The sequence below is a fragment of the Vigna unguiculata genome, chromosome 3, assembly GCF_037176805.1.
Source record: "Vigna unguiculata cultivar grain cowpea cultivar isolate G323 ecotype 2 chromosome 3, ASM3717680v1, whole genome shotgun sequence".
NCBI classification, from domain to species: domain Eukaryota; kingdom Viridiplantae; phylum Streptophyta; class Magnoliopsida; order Fabales; family Fabaceae; genus Vigna; species Vigna unguiculata.
In genome coordinates, this window is record NC_140794.1 from 63,428,559 (window position 1) to 63,446,341 (window position 17,783).

The 17,783-nt window shown below is 30.5% G+C and overlaps 2 protein-coding genes across 2 annotated transcripts; one reads left to right on the forward strand and one right to left on the reverse strand.

Annotated features, from left to right (window-relative positions):
- Positions 1-2,507: 2,507 nt before the first annotated feature.
- Positions 2,508-5,815, reverse strand: LOC114176519 (uncharacterized). Its single transcript, XM_028061584.2, has 8 exons — positions 5,494-5,815; positions 5,298-5,384; positions 4,834-4,961; positions 3,760-3,856; positions 3,577-3,654; positions 3,258-3,483; positions 2,854-3,077; positions 2,508-2,703 (listed from the first exon to the last, which is right to left on the reverse strand). Exons 1-8 carry the CDS (start codon positions 5,593-5,595, stop codon positions 2,680-2,682), a joined length of 966 nt encoding a protein of 321 aa, XP_027917385.1. The 5' UTR covers positions 5,596-5,815; the 3' UTR covers positions 2,508-2,679.
- A 4,330-nt stretch (positions 5,816-10,145) lies between these two features.
- On the forward strand, positions 10,146-16,269 carry LOC114175885 (tRNA-thr(GGU) m(6)t(6)A37 methyltransferase). Its single transcript, XM_028060727.2, has 8 exons — positions 10,146-10,292; positions 10,370-10,491; positions 10,570-10,872; positions 11,276-11,368; positions 12,165-12,224; positions 12,368-12,442; positions 12,799-12,879; positions 15,786-16,269. The coding sequence occupies exons 1-8, from the start codon at positions 10,214-10,216 to the stop codon at positions 16,152-16,154; spliced, it is 1,182 nt and encodes a 393-aa protein (XP_027916528.1). The 5' UTR covers positions 10,146-10,213; the 3' UTR covers positions 16,155-16,269.
- Positions 16,270-17,783: the final 1,514 nt, after the last annotated feature.

Sequence of the window (17,783 nt, forward strand, 5' to 3'; positions counted from 1 at the left end):
GGTCTTCTTCTTTACACAACTTTAAATTTGAAGTACTCCCCGTATTGGGAATGAATGTCTGTGAAAATGGTAGGCTTACAGCAGATTTGACAACAGTAAATTTTTATTTTGACTATTTGTTTTCATTTTTTACTATTTAGTTTCTAAATTAATATTACTTTGAAACAATGATGATAGTTCAATTTTTTTTTCTTTTATTTTTATATTTTTTCTTAATATATTATTTTATTTTATGTGTGATTATATAACAATCAAAGTTTTTATACTTTTTTTGTGAGATTTTAGTCGTATTTTATATATAAACTAAAGTATTATTTAGTTATGATTTATGTGTAAATTATTTGACTATATATTTAGTTATTTTTAAATTTAATGTTTAAATATCTGAAATTTAGATTTACAAGTGAAATATAAAAGAAGGATTAGAATAAATTCATTACAATTTAAGTTCTATATTTACACATGTCACAGTTTATGCCACTTCGATCATCAAGAATTTTTTTCATGACATAGATGTCAACTACTTAATATACAAATCATACATTAATTCAGAATCATCCTAGATGTACCTACATATCCATACAAGTTTTATCATTTTTCGTAATACCTAATATACAACATAATTATCTTAAAGTCACAAATCGATTAAATATGAAAACTAATTTTTGTTTTACATTTATAATATACATTTAAATGCAACCAATCAAATAAGAGAAAAAAAAAAGAAAAAAATATATATTTTTTCAATAATTTTTAGATTAAGCAGGTTAGAGGTTGAGTTGGAACCCTACTTTTGCTAGAGTAAAAAATCTTTTACTTGAGTGAAAATCAAAATCAATTACTTTCAAATATATTTTTAAAAGCATTATAATAATACAACTTCTAAATCATTCAAACAATTAATCCAAGCATTTCATCTTTTATCCATTTAAATCAACCTTGGTTTCTTAATCAAAGCATGCATATTTATACTCACACAAAATTCATGATCTATTAGATGAAATGTTATAAAAATTTACTCTATTATCTAAATTATATTCAAAATTCCATTAAAGAAACCTTATATTTAACATGCATAATTTAGTTACTAAATAACTAATCAATAACAGTATCTAATTCAAAACATTTTAAATAATCATTTATCAAATCAAACCCAGCAATACTCATGTTCAAGCATTCAAACAAAATTTCAACCGACAATTATAGATATCAAAATCTAGTAAGTAACCTTCGTATCCAAATTATCTATCCTATGATTGTATCAAAACCATAAATAATTTTTTTTACCTAAAATTCTTTATTCTAAAGAAACTTTTAGCTAAAGCATGAACTTATCCAAATCTAGGGACAAAAAACAAAGTTTTCAAATTTAAAAAAATTCAACATGTGGTAAAAATAAAATTGAAATGGTCATTTTTCTCAATTGACCACATCAACATTAATAACAAGATCACAGGAAAAATAAGAGAAAAATTTATAAAGTAAATAAAAATTTATTCGGATTGAAAATATGATTGAGTAAAAATAATCTTGATTCCTCAATTGCTTTAAGATGGAATCAACTTCCTAAAAATTCAAATATGAAATCAATAATTTGGAGAAAAGTTGAGAGAAGAAAGTGTGAAAAAAAAATTAAAAAATGAGAGTGATTTGGGAGAATGACACCTACCTTTACACAATTTTTTTCATTTTGTCTTATTTATTCATCTCATACATTAAGTTCACTCAAATCATTGGAATATTTTTCATCTTGACATTGCCATAAAATATAAAATTATGTGTAATTCATTATTCTTTTCTCTAATTATTTGACATTTAAATAAGTATTATTTAGTAATTTATTTTAATATTTATACAATTATCATTTTTTAAGTAAAATTGACACTAAAGAAAATAAATCAAAGTTTTAACTATCACACATCCTATGAGAAAACAATCATGATTTAAACCTAGAAAATATTATTTACTATGAGGTTACAATCTTCCTAATGTGACTTATCACTCTCATACTATTAGTACGTTGTTTATACGCCGTTTTTATTTCATTTTTATAATTCTTAAATGAACAATTTAAAAAACTAATCCTAAACAAACATAATTTCTTTTTATCCATTAAAAAAATAAAACAAAATAAATCATAAAATAATTAATTCCTTTTTGTCCAGCTTTTAGTACTATTCGAATGCAACAAACAGAAAATACCTCGATCCCACAAAATGTATTAGAGAATATGACAATTTTATATTTCATAAATTTTGACTAAATTCCTAATATTGACAAAAAAGAGATCACAACAAGTTTATTTTATCTAAACAATGGAAATTTTAAAATGAATTAAAGAATGCAATAATCGTCTTTTTCATTAGGTGGAGCATGGATAAAAAAAAGTATGCAAAAGTACCAATACCTCTTTGGGACTAAATTTTGCAGATTTTTCAAAATATAATTGTTTTTCTTTTCAGAAGACTATTTTTGAAATTTTCTAAAAAAATGATATATAAAAATAATAGCTGACAATGATTATTCATTTTTTTCATACTTTAAAAAAACGGAAACACCAACAACCAAACTTTTAGTTAGCTTTTTATTGAACAAAGAACAATACATGACAATGTAGATGGATTAAGTAAAAGACTTGCTTGTTTCTTCATTTTCGAAATTGAAACAATTTACTCCACGTCAACTTGGTAGAAGAACAACATGCTGCCAAAGAAAAAGATAGGGGTTAATATTATGAGGAAATGCAGGAAACGAATTGCAGATTAATTCCCAAAAAAGAAACTCAACATCTTCCAATGATGATAACTGAAACCATCAATTATAATCAATTACCATAAAAAAATTGAGTTGTACCTTAATTTGTGTTCTGTCATATGTATAGGTGATATGTATTCGCTCATCACTGTCCTGGATAACAGCAGGATAAGAGAATTCCATTCCCAATGTATCCTCCAATGTAAGAATCTCGCACCAAGAATCACCATCATCCTCAGAGAGTGCCACTTTAAGCACACCCCTTGATTTAGTGTTATAAGCAAGCAATAACCGGCCATCTCTAAGCTTAACCCCATCGATACCTGGTAAACAAAGTAACACAGATAATGCACAACATAGACAAGTAGCAAAAGAATGAAAAGGAGTAAAAAAACTTCAAATTTGAAGTTATCCATCATCAACGTAGTTCTTACTGTTCAGTTAAAACAATCTTCATAATTATGCTGCAAAAATTTGAAAGCAATATAGTTCGCAAAATTGACCTGAATTTGGGTTGGGGAGCTGAGTAGGTTTTGCATATCCCCAAGTCTTGCCACCATCAGATGATTCTGACATACATACTGTACCAATGCCATCAAAGGATCTTAGTAAAACACGTAGTTTCCCATTTGCAGTCTGATAAGGTACTGGTTGAATCACGCTCAGAGGTTCATTTTCAATGTAAATTGGGCCATGCTTGCTCCATGACCTGCCTAAATCTGCTGTTACCTATTGCACAAAAGAAGTAATAAATGTCAGCAGGCTACCATTTCTAACCAACACTGAAGCCAAGCGCTCAACTAAGATGAGTTCAGATAACACCTCCACCCAGGCGCCCCAGGAGTTCCAGCTTTCAACAGATGATCCGCAAATTAAATCACCATTTTCAAGCAAAATGGGCTGAGAAATAGTAAGGAAAGCCAGTAGTAAAGAATAAATTTAATATAACTATGAACATCAAACCTCTTGCCATTGATAAAATTCAGTGAAATAGATCTGATGTACCTTATTCTTTATAGGTCCTAATATACCAGGAGGAAGCTGTTCTCTTGATGTCCAAGTCACGCCTTTATCGTATGAGCGTTTCACAAATCCACTCCATCTGAAATAAATATAGTTCTCATTAAAATTACCTAAAGTCCTATATGGTGGGGGAGGAGAGGGGGGATACAACTTATTAGATAAACAACTTCAGACTGGACAAAGCCATCACTTAAAGATTTCAATTTCAATCTATGGGGTTGCAATGAATTATGAATATATCTTTTTCAATATATTATAATTTATATGTCATGGAAATATTTCCATGTGAATTTATAATCTTTTTCTTTACCAATTACAGATTTTATCTGTAAATATGAACTTTCACACGGAAACTCTTCTGTTATACTATCCTATCAGTATATCTGATAGGAACTGAATTTACTGCAGACTAATAGAAAAAAGTTGTCAGAGAACAGTGCTAATATGCACAAAGTATAGCAACTAATAGTGGAAGCAAACAAAACAGAGAAGGAAAAATTCTATGCCCTACGGCAACACCACCCAAGACTACCTGAAATTGATTCCCTCTTTCTTCACTTATATCCCACAGCCATTAACTTTACCACCGTGCTTTCCACACCAAGTGCTATATCTAGAAGTTTGTTATAACCTAAGCAAATCCCACCTCGCGTAACAATATGATTCAAACTACCCAGTTCACAGGAGTTTAGAAGGAGAAACAATAATATGCATGAAAAAGTCAGGTTGATAAAATGCTCGTCAGACTTACTAAACTAATTAATAACCATAAATATCCATGTCGTTATCAAATCTCCAATAAAGACATTAGTCAGAAGAAAAAGAAAAGAGGAAAAAGAGTTGTTATCATGGAAATTTCCAATTAAGCACTTAGGTTTTGGATAGAGAAATTGGACCGGAAAAAAAAAATCAAAATTGGATGCCAATCAACCAAGTGGAATCACAAACCTAGCTGTCTCAACAACTACCATATGTATATATGTGAACATTGCAGCAATGAATGTTGGCACGAGTGAAAAATAGATATATGAGGACTGAAAAAGTTATAAACTTTACTTCTGAACTTCTTGGCCTATCTTGTAGAAGAGAAGTATCACATCTGATGGAAGTTTGAACAGTACAGGATTCCACATAGGAACATTTGGTTGTTGATCAGCAATTACAGGTGCTTGCCATATCCCGTTCTATCCACCAAAATTGTGATCAGAAGAAAGTCAGTGCAGCATTCAAAATTTAGAGTTCATTACATCCCTCCTACAGATGTGAAACTATAAAGACGGTTTTTGACTAACAGATTAGAAATCAAAATTTGTTAACACTTCCTTTAGACACATTTGTAAAACTACTTAATAGCAACTCTACATTACGACATGCTGACTTTGCCAGGCAAAACAAACAGCTATTAAAGAAGAAACCTTGGCAGGAGAATATACTAAAGCCCCCAAAACTAGTACAACTGTGTGAAAACGCCCAGTTTCCAATTAATTGAAAGACTTTGGGGTAAAGCGTATGCATTTTACCTTGTAAGTCTGCACCCATATTTTGACATCAGGTGCCCCCTCGAATGAACCCCCAAAATAGGCAACCAAAAAATGATCCTTATCAACCTGCAAAGGTCAAACAGCGTGTCATTGGGTTCATTTGACCAAGAAGAATAAAAAAGAAAAAAACATCGATAAATCTTTTTTGATGGGCAGAGATTATTGTATCAATGACCTCAACAATGGTAGAAGCATGACAACTCTTGAAGGGAGCGGATCCAGCTTGGTAAGTGAACTCCTCCTTTACTGGTCCTTGTATTGAAGAATCTTTCGCCATGCCTAAAGGTTGAACTTGCGAGGTTGCTGTGTTCTTTACTTTCGCACTGCTCGAAACAGTGATCTGCAAAATCCTCTAGTTTTAGTGAAACCGAGTGGTACAGGAAATGGTTCAACTGCATTCTGTGTGGCTGAACAGCTGTCCGAAAGAAAATAAAAAATTGAGGTCTATCATAAAATAAAGAATCAAAAAATTAATTAACAAGAATTCCTATCTGCTCTCAAACAAAAGCGGCTTTTCATGTTTAATTAACAAGAAGAGGATCGGAGTAGGATATGATTTTTCAAGAATAAAAAATTAAAGGGGGGTTTTATTCTACAGTGTCGTAATACATGTAATTCAGAATGTTGCATGATAAATGAAAGCGGAAAAAACAACAGACGGAGTGAAGTGGGGAGCATGAAAAAGATAAGGAAAGAAATCGAATTAAGGATTTAATTGGATTGGATAAGAAAAATTAAAGAGATAAATATGTTTTTTTTCTTAATTTTCGGTCAATTTTGAAATTAGTCTATTTCAAAACTTTGAATCAATTTAGTCCTTTATTTTTATTTTTTTTAAATACGTAGATTTAATCCTTCTAATCAAATTTTGTTAAATTTATTTGACATTTTAAATGTGTTTCATAATAGTATTTGACTTAATATTAAAGCAAAAATGTGTCAAACAGTATAAACAACTCAAATACAATCCTGAAATGCATACGAAACCTCAAATAAACCTAACAAAATTGGATTAAAACGACTAAATGCACGTATTTCAAAATATGAAGGACTAAATTGGTTTAAAGTTTTAAGATGAACTAATGTTAAGATTAACTAGAAGTTAAGAGACAAAAAACATATTTAACCCAAATACATAATAGTAGTTAACTTAACATTAAAGCAAAAATGGTGTCAAACAATATAAACAACTCAAATACAATTATGAAATACATATGAAACCTCAAATAAACCTTACAAAATTTGATTAAAAAAACTAAATCCACGTATTTCGAAATATGAAGAACTAAATTAGTCCAAAGTTTCAAAATTGACTAATTTCAAAATTTATTGAAAGTTAAAGGACCAAAAACATATTTAACCCAAAATTAAAAAGTAAAATAACAAATTAAATACGTTTTTGGTCCTTACCTTTTAGTAAATTTTGGAATTAGTCCATTTTGAAACTTTAGACCAATTTAGTCCTTCATGTTTCGAAATACGTGGATTTAATTTTTTTTAATCAAATTTTGTTAGGTTTGTCCGATGTTTCGTACGCATTTCAGGATTGTATTTGAGTTGTTTATACTGTTTAACACAATTCTGCTTTGATGTTGAGTTAACTACTATTATAAAATGTGTGTTTGAAATGTTAAATAAACTTAACAAAATTTGATTAAAATGATTAAATCCACGTATTTCGAAAAATGAATGACTAAATTTGTCTAAAGTTAAGTTTCGAAATGAACTAATTCCAAAATTCACTATAAGTTAATGGACTAAAAACATATTTAACCCAATAACAAATAAAAACTTAAGTGATATAATTCAGGAAAAACAAATAAAGATTTTAAAGAGGAAGAAACTTGGTTCAAACTTTTAAAACATAGTCAAACGGATCCACTTTTAATTTTTTTAATTTATTTAAAAAAATTAATTAATAACACATGAAGAACATGTGTCAAGTGCATATAATCAACGTTGTTGGGATCAAACAAAATCAAATCAATTTTAATTTTACGTGATAATCGAGGAAAAAAAATATTTAGCTATTTTTATTATAATCATTGGATAACATTTCGAATAACTAATTGAATATTTATAATTGAATAACTTCCTACAAAATAAAAAAAAAAACTACTTCATTACAATAAATAAATATATTAATTAATTAATGAACTAAGTTAGAATGTTATAACTTATGGTCTCCATAATTCTTAACAAGAATAAGATTATCAATATTCATACATATTTATATTTTCTATTTCTGATTTATTTTGTTTTATTTTTATCTTCATTTTAAACTTTACATTATCTTATACTACTTTCTTTATTATAAATGTTTTAAAAACTTTATTTAATTACATAAAAATAAAAACACGTGTTTTTTATATAAAATAAAAGGTTCAATTAAAATTTAAATATTTTTATGTGAATTTTTATTAAAAATTTATTAATTTACTGAATATTTATTTATTTTTTAAATATTTTTTATTTAATTTTTACTATTAACAAAATAATATAATTGTTATTTTTTTTTTCATTTTAAAGTTAAATATATTTTTTTCTTTTGTGTCTGAACTTACATATAAGATAAATTCGTTTTGATTTTAAATTTTGATAATTTTAATTCTAAAACTAAAAAGTCAAATAAATTATTCTTTAAAATTCTAAAAATGTTAATTTTTTGTTGCATGTTAAATAATATTTTAAGATTACATTTGAATAGGAAAGTGTGAAGTGATGTAGAGAACTAAAACATAACTTTAAATGTTGTTTAATATGGTAAGAAAAATTGTTGTAATTGAGACTATATTTTTATTTATTTTTAAAATTTGAGAAAAAATAAATTTGTGAAGATTAATATTTATCTAATTAAATTTGTGAAGTAAAGAAAAATTATGTAACTCTTTAGAAATTATGGTTGAATTTTTTTTAAGTCATGCAAGTCAATCCTCACGAGAAAAATTAAATTGTTTTAAATCATTCAAATAAAATTTTCGTCTTATGGAAATATACCACTGGAGTGAAAATTTCCTCAACTTATATGAACATTATATTTAAATGGCTTAATTACCTTTTTAGTCCTTATTTTCGTAGTGTTTGATGCATATGGTCCTCATATTGACAAAATGTTTAAAATGATCCTCATTTGTACCGAATGTTTAAAATGACCCTCATTTTTTTAATTCATGTTTTATTTTGTCCTTTTCTATAACGCCGTTTAAATCATTAACGGAGCATTGTAGAGGTGACACAGTTTGTACTAGGGTGTGTTAGGTGTACTGTACATGTGACTAATCAAGGTTAATTTTTTAATTTCTTCATCTTCGTCTTTTTTGAGCTCAGATTTGCAGAGGAAACAGCTATACTTGTCATTTCATCATTGGATTGCAGTTGCGCTCTTCATTTCAATTTTCTAATTAATCATCATCAACGAGGTAAATGAGTTTAGGGTTTTTTGGGTTGTGTTTGCTCGTGGGTTAGGGTTTTTCGTAATTATATTTTGGGGTTTATTTGTCTTTTGATTGTTGTGATGTTCTGCATGGTTTCTAAATTACCTGAGACTGCACCAGATGCTCAGACTGCTGAGAATGCACAAACTGCTGAAACTGCTGAGAATGCACCAACTGTTGAAACTCAAACAACTCAACCACCAAGGAATGAAGTGGAGAGTCAAGCAGCACAACTACCAACACCAGAAGAACCATCTCAGCAGTTTAGGATGAAATTACAGATTAGGAGGAGGTCATGATAGCAGCTACAAACGTCTTAATTATTTGTTGGAATTTCTGATGTAGAATTCATTATTGATGTACTGCATTTTGACTTCTCTTAAACTTCGTTCAATTTCACTCTTGCCAAACATTGATGTAGTGCATTTTGATGAGGATGAATTAACGTTATGAATTTAACTTCTTCCCGACTTAAATCAATTTAATTTTTCTCAAGCTTAGATCAATATCACTTACTTCAATGCTCAGATTAAGATGTCATTTTGAACATGGTGGGACTAATATCAACATAATCAAACTAATTCATTTCTTCATTTAACAATAGTACAAAATAGATTGAACTTTAAAAGATTACACACAATAACAGTATGAATAATACAATAACAACACAAGTGAAACCTATTACTAATTGCAGCCTCTTCTCAGCAACCTTCAATGACTTCTCCAAATCATTAATTTGGCTCATTTGTGTCATGTTGATGACATCCTTTTCATCAACACCACCATTTGAAAAAGGTTGCAATCCACGTTATTGGAACCACCACTCTGTAAATCAATAAACAAAAAATTAAAACCAATTTATTATTAAGACAAATAAAAACAGATTGTACCCAAAATTTTTTACCAACAATTCAGAATTAATCCATTTCTCGTTGAACCACCAACAATGCACGAAGATTGAGATCGTAACATACCTATATAATGAGATTGCAGAAAGAAGAAGATTGCAGCAACGCCAATTGGGAATGGAGGAACAAAATTGTCAAAACTCACCAACTGCCCAAACATTTCTTACCAAAATCTTAGCTCACTTATTTATCCCCAAATATCTGATTACCACACCTGTACAGTACACATAACACACCCTAATACAAATACAAATTGTGCCACCTGTACAATGCTCCGTTGATGATTGAAACGGCGTTATAAAAAAAGACCAAGTAAAACACGAATTACGAAAATGAGACTATTTTAAACATTCGGTAAGAATGAGAACCATTTTAAATATTGTGTCAAAATGTGGATCATCCGCAATAAACACTATAAAAATGAGGACAAAAAGGTATTTAAGCCTATTTAAATCGAAAGAAAACAAAAACTTAGAGACCCTAGTTTGAGTATATCTACATATATAGGAGATAGAAGTGAAGTGATTTTACTTTGACCCGAAGCTGGTTAGTGATGCGCGGCAACATTTCAGAAACAAAATGGTTGACAGTGACCGCCATAACCTTCACACTCACAGCCATTTCCATCTCTGGTAACTACAAGTTATCTCAATTCCGAGTGTAATCACGCACTCACCATCGTCCTCATATTTGTCACTGGTTTTTGCAGCCTACGCATTAAAGAGAAAATGGAACCATATGAACTCCAAGATCGAGGAGCTCGAGGCATCTCTTAAGTTCTGTTCTGAGAAATGTGCCTCCGAAAGGCAAGGCCGAATCAGGGCTCAACAGGTCTCGATCACCTCTTTCTCTCACCCAACCAACCACTTTACGCTTTCCTAATTCCGTTTCCGACTCCGGTATTTGCAGGCCTTGAGAGAAGAAGTAACAAAGTCGCAACCTAAATCTGAAAACCTAAACCTCACTTGTTATCCCATGATGCCAATCGGTACCGTCCACTCCTGCTTCTCCACCAGGAACGGGACGCCGAGGCAACCGTTACTCGTGCCACTTGCCAGGGCGTGTTTGGTTTTTAACACTACTCGCGTTCCACCGGCGTCGCTCGAGGGTTTGGTGGAATATTCTCATTGTTGGATTCTGTATGTTTTTCACTTAAATACGGATCTTGATAAGCTGTGGAAGCATCCGTCTAAATCAGGGTTCAAGGCCAAGGTGTGTGCCTCTGGTTTCAAATAATAATTTGGTCCCTTTTCACATGAACTTTTCCTTAGTTTCTTTAACTAATTATGAGTGCTTATTATATACTAGAGAGGATTTATTATTTTTAGTCATTGAAGTTAAATCAAAAGAAAAAATGAATTGAAATTCTGACGTGACCCAAATGTATTTTTAATCTTTGTACCAGTTAGAAGAGATAGTTTCTACGAGAGTTAAGTTCATGAGTCCAAATTAGCATACGTGAGAAGATTAATTCATTTTATGTTTTTATTTTCTTGTTTTATCAATGCTTAAAAAGAAGTTTATTTAAACATAATCTTAATCTACTTTGTCATAGCTATGCCATGTTATTTTTTGTTTTATAGAAGTCTTTTCATATGGATCGGTGGATGAATAGGTGAGGGTTCCAAGATTGAAGGGTGGAAGAAAGGGAGTGTTTGCCACACGATCCCCACACCGTCCATGCCCCATCGGACTCACAGTTGCAAAGGTAAGGACACTTGTTGGTTTTGTGACTCTGAGATGGTTCTTCTCACGAATGACATTTTTACTGATCGATATATCTCTGGTTTAATGTATATTGTTGAATTTTGGAGACCAGCAAACAAGTCTCTCAGGAAAAATCATTTTATCCTTTGTTATCTTTAGATTACTTAGTGATTCCTCTTAGCATCACTAAATTGTTGCAATGCAAGCCTACGGTAAATTCATTCCTAAGACAGTATCGGATTTCAGACCCTTGTTCCTGGGCTCATTGCATATGCTATGAAAGAAGTGGCCCAATGTTTATGAATTGATAGCTTCAGTTTAAGTTTTTATGGTGGTTATTCCCCCTCCCCAAGTATGAATTCAGTGTTGTGTGGTTAAGAAACCATACAGTACTGTTTTACATTTTAAAAATTCACGTGACAAGACAAGTATGTTGATGCCAAGCAACAACAATGATTTGTGTAATAAACATGTGACTGTTACATGCCATTTTTCTTAAGAGTGGATGAGAAGAAGTATGAATCAGTCACGTAACAAAGGAACCACAGATCATGGAATGATAGCGACACATTAAAATTGGGCTACACTGCTGATAGGAAATTGAATTTCACCCTTATTATTATGTGATAGGGAAATCTTAGTTCTCCATTGATTACTTTTTATGCAGGGTCTCATTAATGTATATTTTTTTCATGTTGTCTCTGCTCCCTTTGCCATCGACTCCATAGAATTTTAATTTTGTATTCAAATAAACAAAAAGGACGGCTGTAGTTTCTAACTTTCATGTTATACTGTAGGTAGAGGCTGTACAGGGAAATATGGTTTTGCTCTCGGGTGTGGATCTGGTTGATGGAACTGTAAGCCTCCATTTTCAATCCCTGCTTTTTATGCAAACTTGAATGGAATTTTGTGCCACTCGTGATATTGGTATTTGTTTAACTGTGAATTTTATGCTTTTATGTAAATGCATAATCATGTTGCTTCGGAATCTCATCAACAGCCGGTGCTTGATCTCAAGCCTTACCTACCATATTGTGACAGCATCCGAGAGGCTACAGTGCCAAATTGGTTGACAGTAATGCCCCGTTTTCCTTTTAGCTATATCTTTCACTGCTTATATTGGTTTACTTTTTCTAATTAATGTATAGCAGATTTTAACAATTTGATCTTTCGATTACTGTAAGTAACTTTAAACAATGGTTAGCTGGATATCAATTTAATCTTCACATTTGCGAAAAATGATATATAATAAATCATCACTACCTTTTACTACGCAATGAAACTCTTGTATTATGATTATTCGAAAGCTTTATATTATGGTGTGCATTTAGAGTCCGCAATGAAATGTACTTGAGCAATATTATATTTTCTCACATCTCTCTATAGAAGTTTAATGAATTATCTCTTCTTAAAAAAGTTGTATTTCTTCAGGATGATAACTTGCTTTCTGTAGCTTCTATTAGCTTTTCGGAGGACTTCACTTCAGCTCTCGAAAATTGCTGGATAGTGGCGGTGAGTTGTTAACTGCTTAATGCATAATGTCCACTCTTTATTTTTGTTTTTATTTAATAAGAATAGATTCACTTTTCCAAATGATTGCAAAGCAGCTCCTTGAAGCTTTAACATTTTTCATGGAAGAAAATTGATATTTTAGCAACTCTTATAAATTACAACCTTGTTATAATAATAATAATAATGATATGAACATCTAAGTTAATAAAGAAAAATAAATAAAATATTATTTCTTGTGTTTGTTCAATCATAACAAGAAAAAAACACAAAAGCAAAAATAAAAGAAAGTAATTGTATTATAACATTAGGTTCTATATACAAAGTATGTTCTCAATGCAACATATATCGCATATACATAGGATTCTCTATTTATAGAACTAAAGAAACAGAATAACCAAAAACCACAAATACAATTAAGACAAAACACCATATAATAATACATGTGGTAGATGGTACACGGTCTAACTAATATGAACACTATTAAAAGCATTCTAGTAGACAATATTTTGTACTATTCATGATTATGATACAAACTCTTTAAACTGCACACAAACTCCAATCCATTGTCAATTCTAAGCACTATAAGTTTGGTTACATGCTAATTACCAATCATGGTGTGCCACTCCTTAATCAATAAAAAGTTTTAGTCTTTCTTTTCTAAGTATAAATTCACACCCTCCTCGAGTAATCATCAATGATAGTAAGGAAATAAGACCTACCATGAGTTTGAGCTCTTGTTGGACTCCATAGGTTTACATGAGCATACTTAAGCGGTCTACCGGATATATGCTTACCCGACTTAAACTTCAATCTATGAAACTTTCCAAAGTATGCAATGATCACGAAACTCCAATTCATCATTCTATCACCTCCTACCTATTTGCCCAACTCCGTTAAACCTCTCTCACTAATGTGTCCCAATCTTAGATGCCACAGTTCGGTATTATCTTGCATCGTATGACTAGCCACAAACACATGTGATCACTATTCTAGTATATAAAGACTTTTCTTTTTCACTTCCTTAGAAACTTTAGACGCACCTTTTAAAATCTTCATAGTACCTTGTTCAATCTTGGTTGACAAACCCATAAGATCAAACATACTAATCAACAAAAGATTTCTCTTAAGCTCTTGAACACATTCTCACATCTTGCAATATCATCTCTTGGTTGTCAATCATCTTCAATTTGATTGATCCCATGCCTTGCACCTATATGCTTTATTGTTCCCAAGAAGAATTACATCTCTTCCTTTCAGTTCTAAGGTCTCAAAAAACTCCTTCACCGAACATATGTGATGAGTGCAACCTGAGTCCATAATTCAACTTCTTTGTGTAGTTGACACTAATGCCACTAACACTCTAGCATATTCCAGCTATTAGACGCTACTGCAACATCAAAAATATAGTCTCTTTTGTAATGACAGTTTCTGCCCTTCTCATTCTTTTCCTTCTTTGGACTGTCTGTCTTATAGTGACATATCTTGTGACAAATCAGTGGATGAATGCTTTGACTTATTCAATTTCACCTCCCGTATTTTCTTTCTCTTTGACTTCAAGACATTCAAACTCTTCAAGACATTATAGTATGCCTTATACTCTTGAAGTTTTTGTAGCTCCCTAGTCCAAATTGAGTTCTAAACCTCCTCCAGAGTTAAGCCTTATCATTGTCTTTGAGCTTCACTTCAATGTTATCCAGATATTCAGAATCTTGTTAAAATCTGCTAGCTACTCCACCATCATTCTTTATTTAGTCATCTGGAATGAATACAATTGTTACTTCAGATAGCGTCTATGTACCAAAGAATTTGTCATATACAATGACGAAAGTTTCATACACTTTGATGTATCAATTCTCTTCTTCGTGACTTCCCTGGATGTCTTATTCCCAAGACACAAAATTATGGTGTTTTTGACTTTGTTGATTATGTCACCCTTATCTTATCAACAAATTTTGTTGTATCAAAATAACTTCCATCTTGATCCTCCATAATCCGAAGTCATTCTCACAAAAAAAACAAAAACTTCTCAATGGAAAATTGGTGACCATGTCTTCAAATCTTGCTGTTCTTGAGTTTGTTCCTCTCAGACGACGTCAATTATTGGGTTCGTTCAACAATAACAAGAAAAAACACAAGAACAAGAAAGAAAACAATTGTATTATAACAGAAGGTTTTATACACAAAGTATGTTCTCACTATAACATATATCGCATATTCATAGAGTTCTCTATATACGACTAAGAAAACGAAATAACAGAAAACTGCAAGGATAGTCAATACAAAATGCCATCTAATACAGGTGGTGGATTGTCTAATTAATCTTAAAACCACAAGACAGATCTTTGTACTCTTCAACAGATGATCATGATTGCGCTAATACATCACATTTGCAATTGTTTGATAGAGGTTACCAATATATATATCACTATTCTTCACGTAAAATACGTTTGTTAGTTAATTTTAATGCAAAACCAATCATATTGAAAAGAAATGGTAAATTAAGTGGCTCAATTGGAATAAAAGAAAATCAGGGGCTGAACCTGAAGTGACCTTGCTTGAAATTGTAATGACAAAACTTAGCAAAGGCTCAATTAATTATTTATTTGAAATTATTTTTGTTAGCCATAATGGATGCACCCAATCAGTATGTAATTCAACCTTTCATGTTTTCAACTTTCTTCAGGGGTACATATTTTAAATTAAAGGGAAATGACTCTGATTACCATACTTATGTCTTGGCTTTTGATTACTCTCACTATTTTAATTTTAACATTGTACTTAACTATCTAGTGTCGGTTTTAATTGCTAATATTCCCGTTTTATCTGAACGCATGATTTTTTTTTTTTGTTTCCTTAAGTCACATTTTCAATCTTGTTGCTTTACATCATACGGGTTTATGATTCAGGAAAAGAAGTCATTGTATGCATCACCAGGTGAGTTCCAAAGCTTGATAAAGCAGGTTCTTTCCTGGGATATTCGGTCATTGAGTCAACGCAATCGGCCACATGATGCACTACCTAAGAAAGAAAACGATGAACTATTGGGTAATGCTTCTGATGTAGATGACCATGAAAATGAAACATTAGTCCATGAAAGAGAGCAGAATGCTATAAATTCCAGTGAAATCATTTATCACCTGATTTTGGAGGGACTTGATGTCTCTTACAGAATTGATCATGACGGTAATGCCATCGTAGATAATGTATCACCTGCTGTTCAGGATAATAAGCATAGTTTCTTTAATTACTTGACATGGAAAGACAAGATGCAATGATTTCTTTTATTCTACCCGATTACTTGTTAAGCTATTTTAATTTATAATTTTCTTTTTCAAAAAATGTTTTTGCCCTTTTGTTACTAGTAATGTAACTTTGAAGGTGTTTAGTTTCCTTTATGTTCATTTTGAATTCATGTTTTTGTTACAATTTCGTAATACTATCTTGTATTATTTTCAAAATTGTGAAGAATTAAGCAACATCCCACAAGTTATTCTTGTTGTTAGTTTATAGGCTACACTTTTACTGTTATGTGTTGTGGTGAATCCAGGTATTGAGAACAAGAGAATAGAGGATGCTGTTTTATTTTCCTTGAGTATGGAAGAATAACAGATAAATTAGATTTTCTATATCATTTACGGACTTTTAAAAAAATGCAGAAACGGGTACATTAAACTTTCCTATGGACGCTCGTGTTTTTAGGTAATATAACTCTAAAGTTCATGCATTTTATTTATCAGTTTTAGAGAATTCATATTTTTAGTGGCGGATAAATTTTTAAATCTTGAAATTGATAAAAGATTAGACTGAGTAGTTTGATTCTCTTTCTCCTATTACTAGACTAAACTTTAAATAGTTTGAATATCTTCTTCTGATTATTAGTCTAAATTATTTTTATAGTACGTATTAACTTTTTTTTCCGATTTGTTTAGCTTTTTGAGTTTGTTTCGTAAATTTTTCAGATTTAGTTTGTTCTTCTATGTTTTTTTTTTTTGGTTTTTCTTTTTAATAAATTGCTTCATGTGATGATACCTTATTATTGGATTCTAGAATATCAATTTAATTGAGATATCAAAATTAACGTAACTTTTTATATAAAAGAAAGTTTATGTACAATAATAAAGAAAAATTAATATATATTGATGTATCAAATGAAAAATATTTACTGTGATAGATAAGAATTTTTCATTGTAACCATACTATTAAGACCAAACTCTTATTGTATATTCTGTATCACGTAGTTAAGTTTGCTTATGCATTTAAAACTGGGCATTTCTTCCTGCACCTCCATCATTTCTTCCTCCACCCAATATTCATATTAAAATAACCAAATTATCCTTAATTAAAAACGAATAAAAACCCTTGATGTATACATATTTTGTATTGTGTAGTAATAGTTCTTCTTGTTGGTATTGAGATATTAAGAAACTAGCTTATCTTTTAAAAACTTTATCTAAAAGGATTATAATTACACATATATTTATACTTTTTTTTCTTGTTTTAGTCAGTTTGTTTAATATCTATGATATTTATAAATAGAATTGTTCTATTTTTTTGTTGTCGTTACATTTATTATTTAACATTTAATTTTTTATATTATATTATGTATTTAAATTGTCACACTATACCTGTTTTTAGTATTATAAAAAACCAACTACTGACCAAAATAATTAATGAGAAAGAAAACATAGTCCGTTTTTAGTGGCGACAAGTAGTTGTTGATGTTGAAAGGACAGCTATTAAGAATGGTAACAAATATCTACAAGGATTCTCAATCATCGGAGTGGATTTAATTTTCTCAAAAGGTTATAAAAAAATTTATCCAATTAAAAAATATCAGAAAGATTTTTTTAAATTAAATTCCTTTTTGTGTACAAACATTTTATTCTTACAATATTAGTAAAATA

Excerpts from the sequence above, each read along its gene's own strand:
- LOC114176519 (XM_028061584.2), bottom strand. The coding sequence starts at position 5,595 with ATGGCGAAAGATTCTTCAATACAAGGACCAGTAAAGGAGGAGTTCACT. Across the intron at positions 5,385-5,493 it reads ATGCTTCTACCATTGTTGAG|GTTGATAAGGATCATTTTTT; the intron begins GTCATTGATACA and ends TGACCTTTGCAG. Across the intron at positions 3,484-3,576 it reads CCTGGGGCGCCTGGGTGGAG|GTAACAGCAGATTTAGGCAG; the intron begins GTGTTATCTGAA and ends TTTGTGCAATAG.
- LOC114175885 (XM_028060727.2), top strand. The coding sequence starts at position 10,214 with ATGCGCGGCAACATTTCAGAAACAAAATGGTTGACAGTGACCGCCATA. Across the intron at positions 10,293-10,369 it reads CACAGCCATTTCCATCTCTG|CCTACGCATTAAAGAGAAAA; the intron begins GTAACTACAAGT and ends TGGTTTTTGCAG. Across the intron at positions 10,873-11,275 it reads AATCAGGGTTCAAGGCCAAG|GTGAGGGTTCCAAGATTGAA; the intron begins GTGTGTGCCTCT and ends GTGGATGAATAG.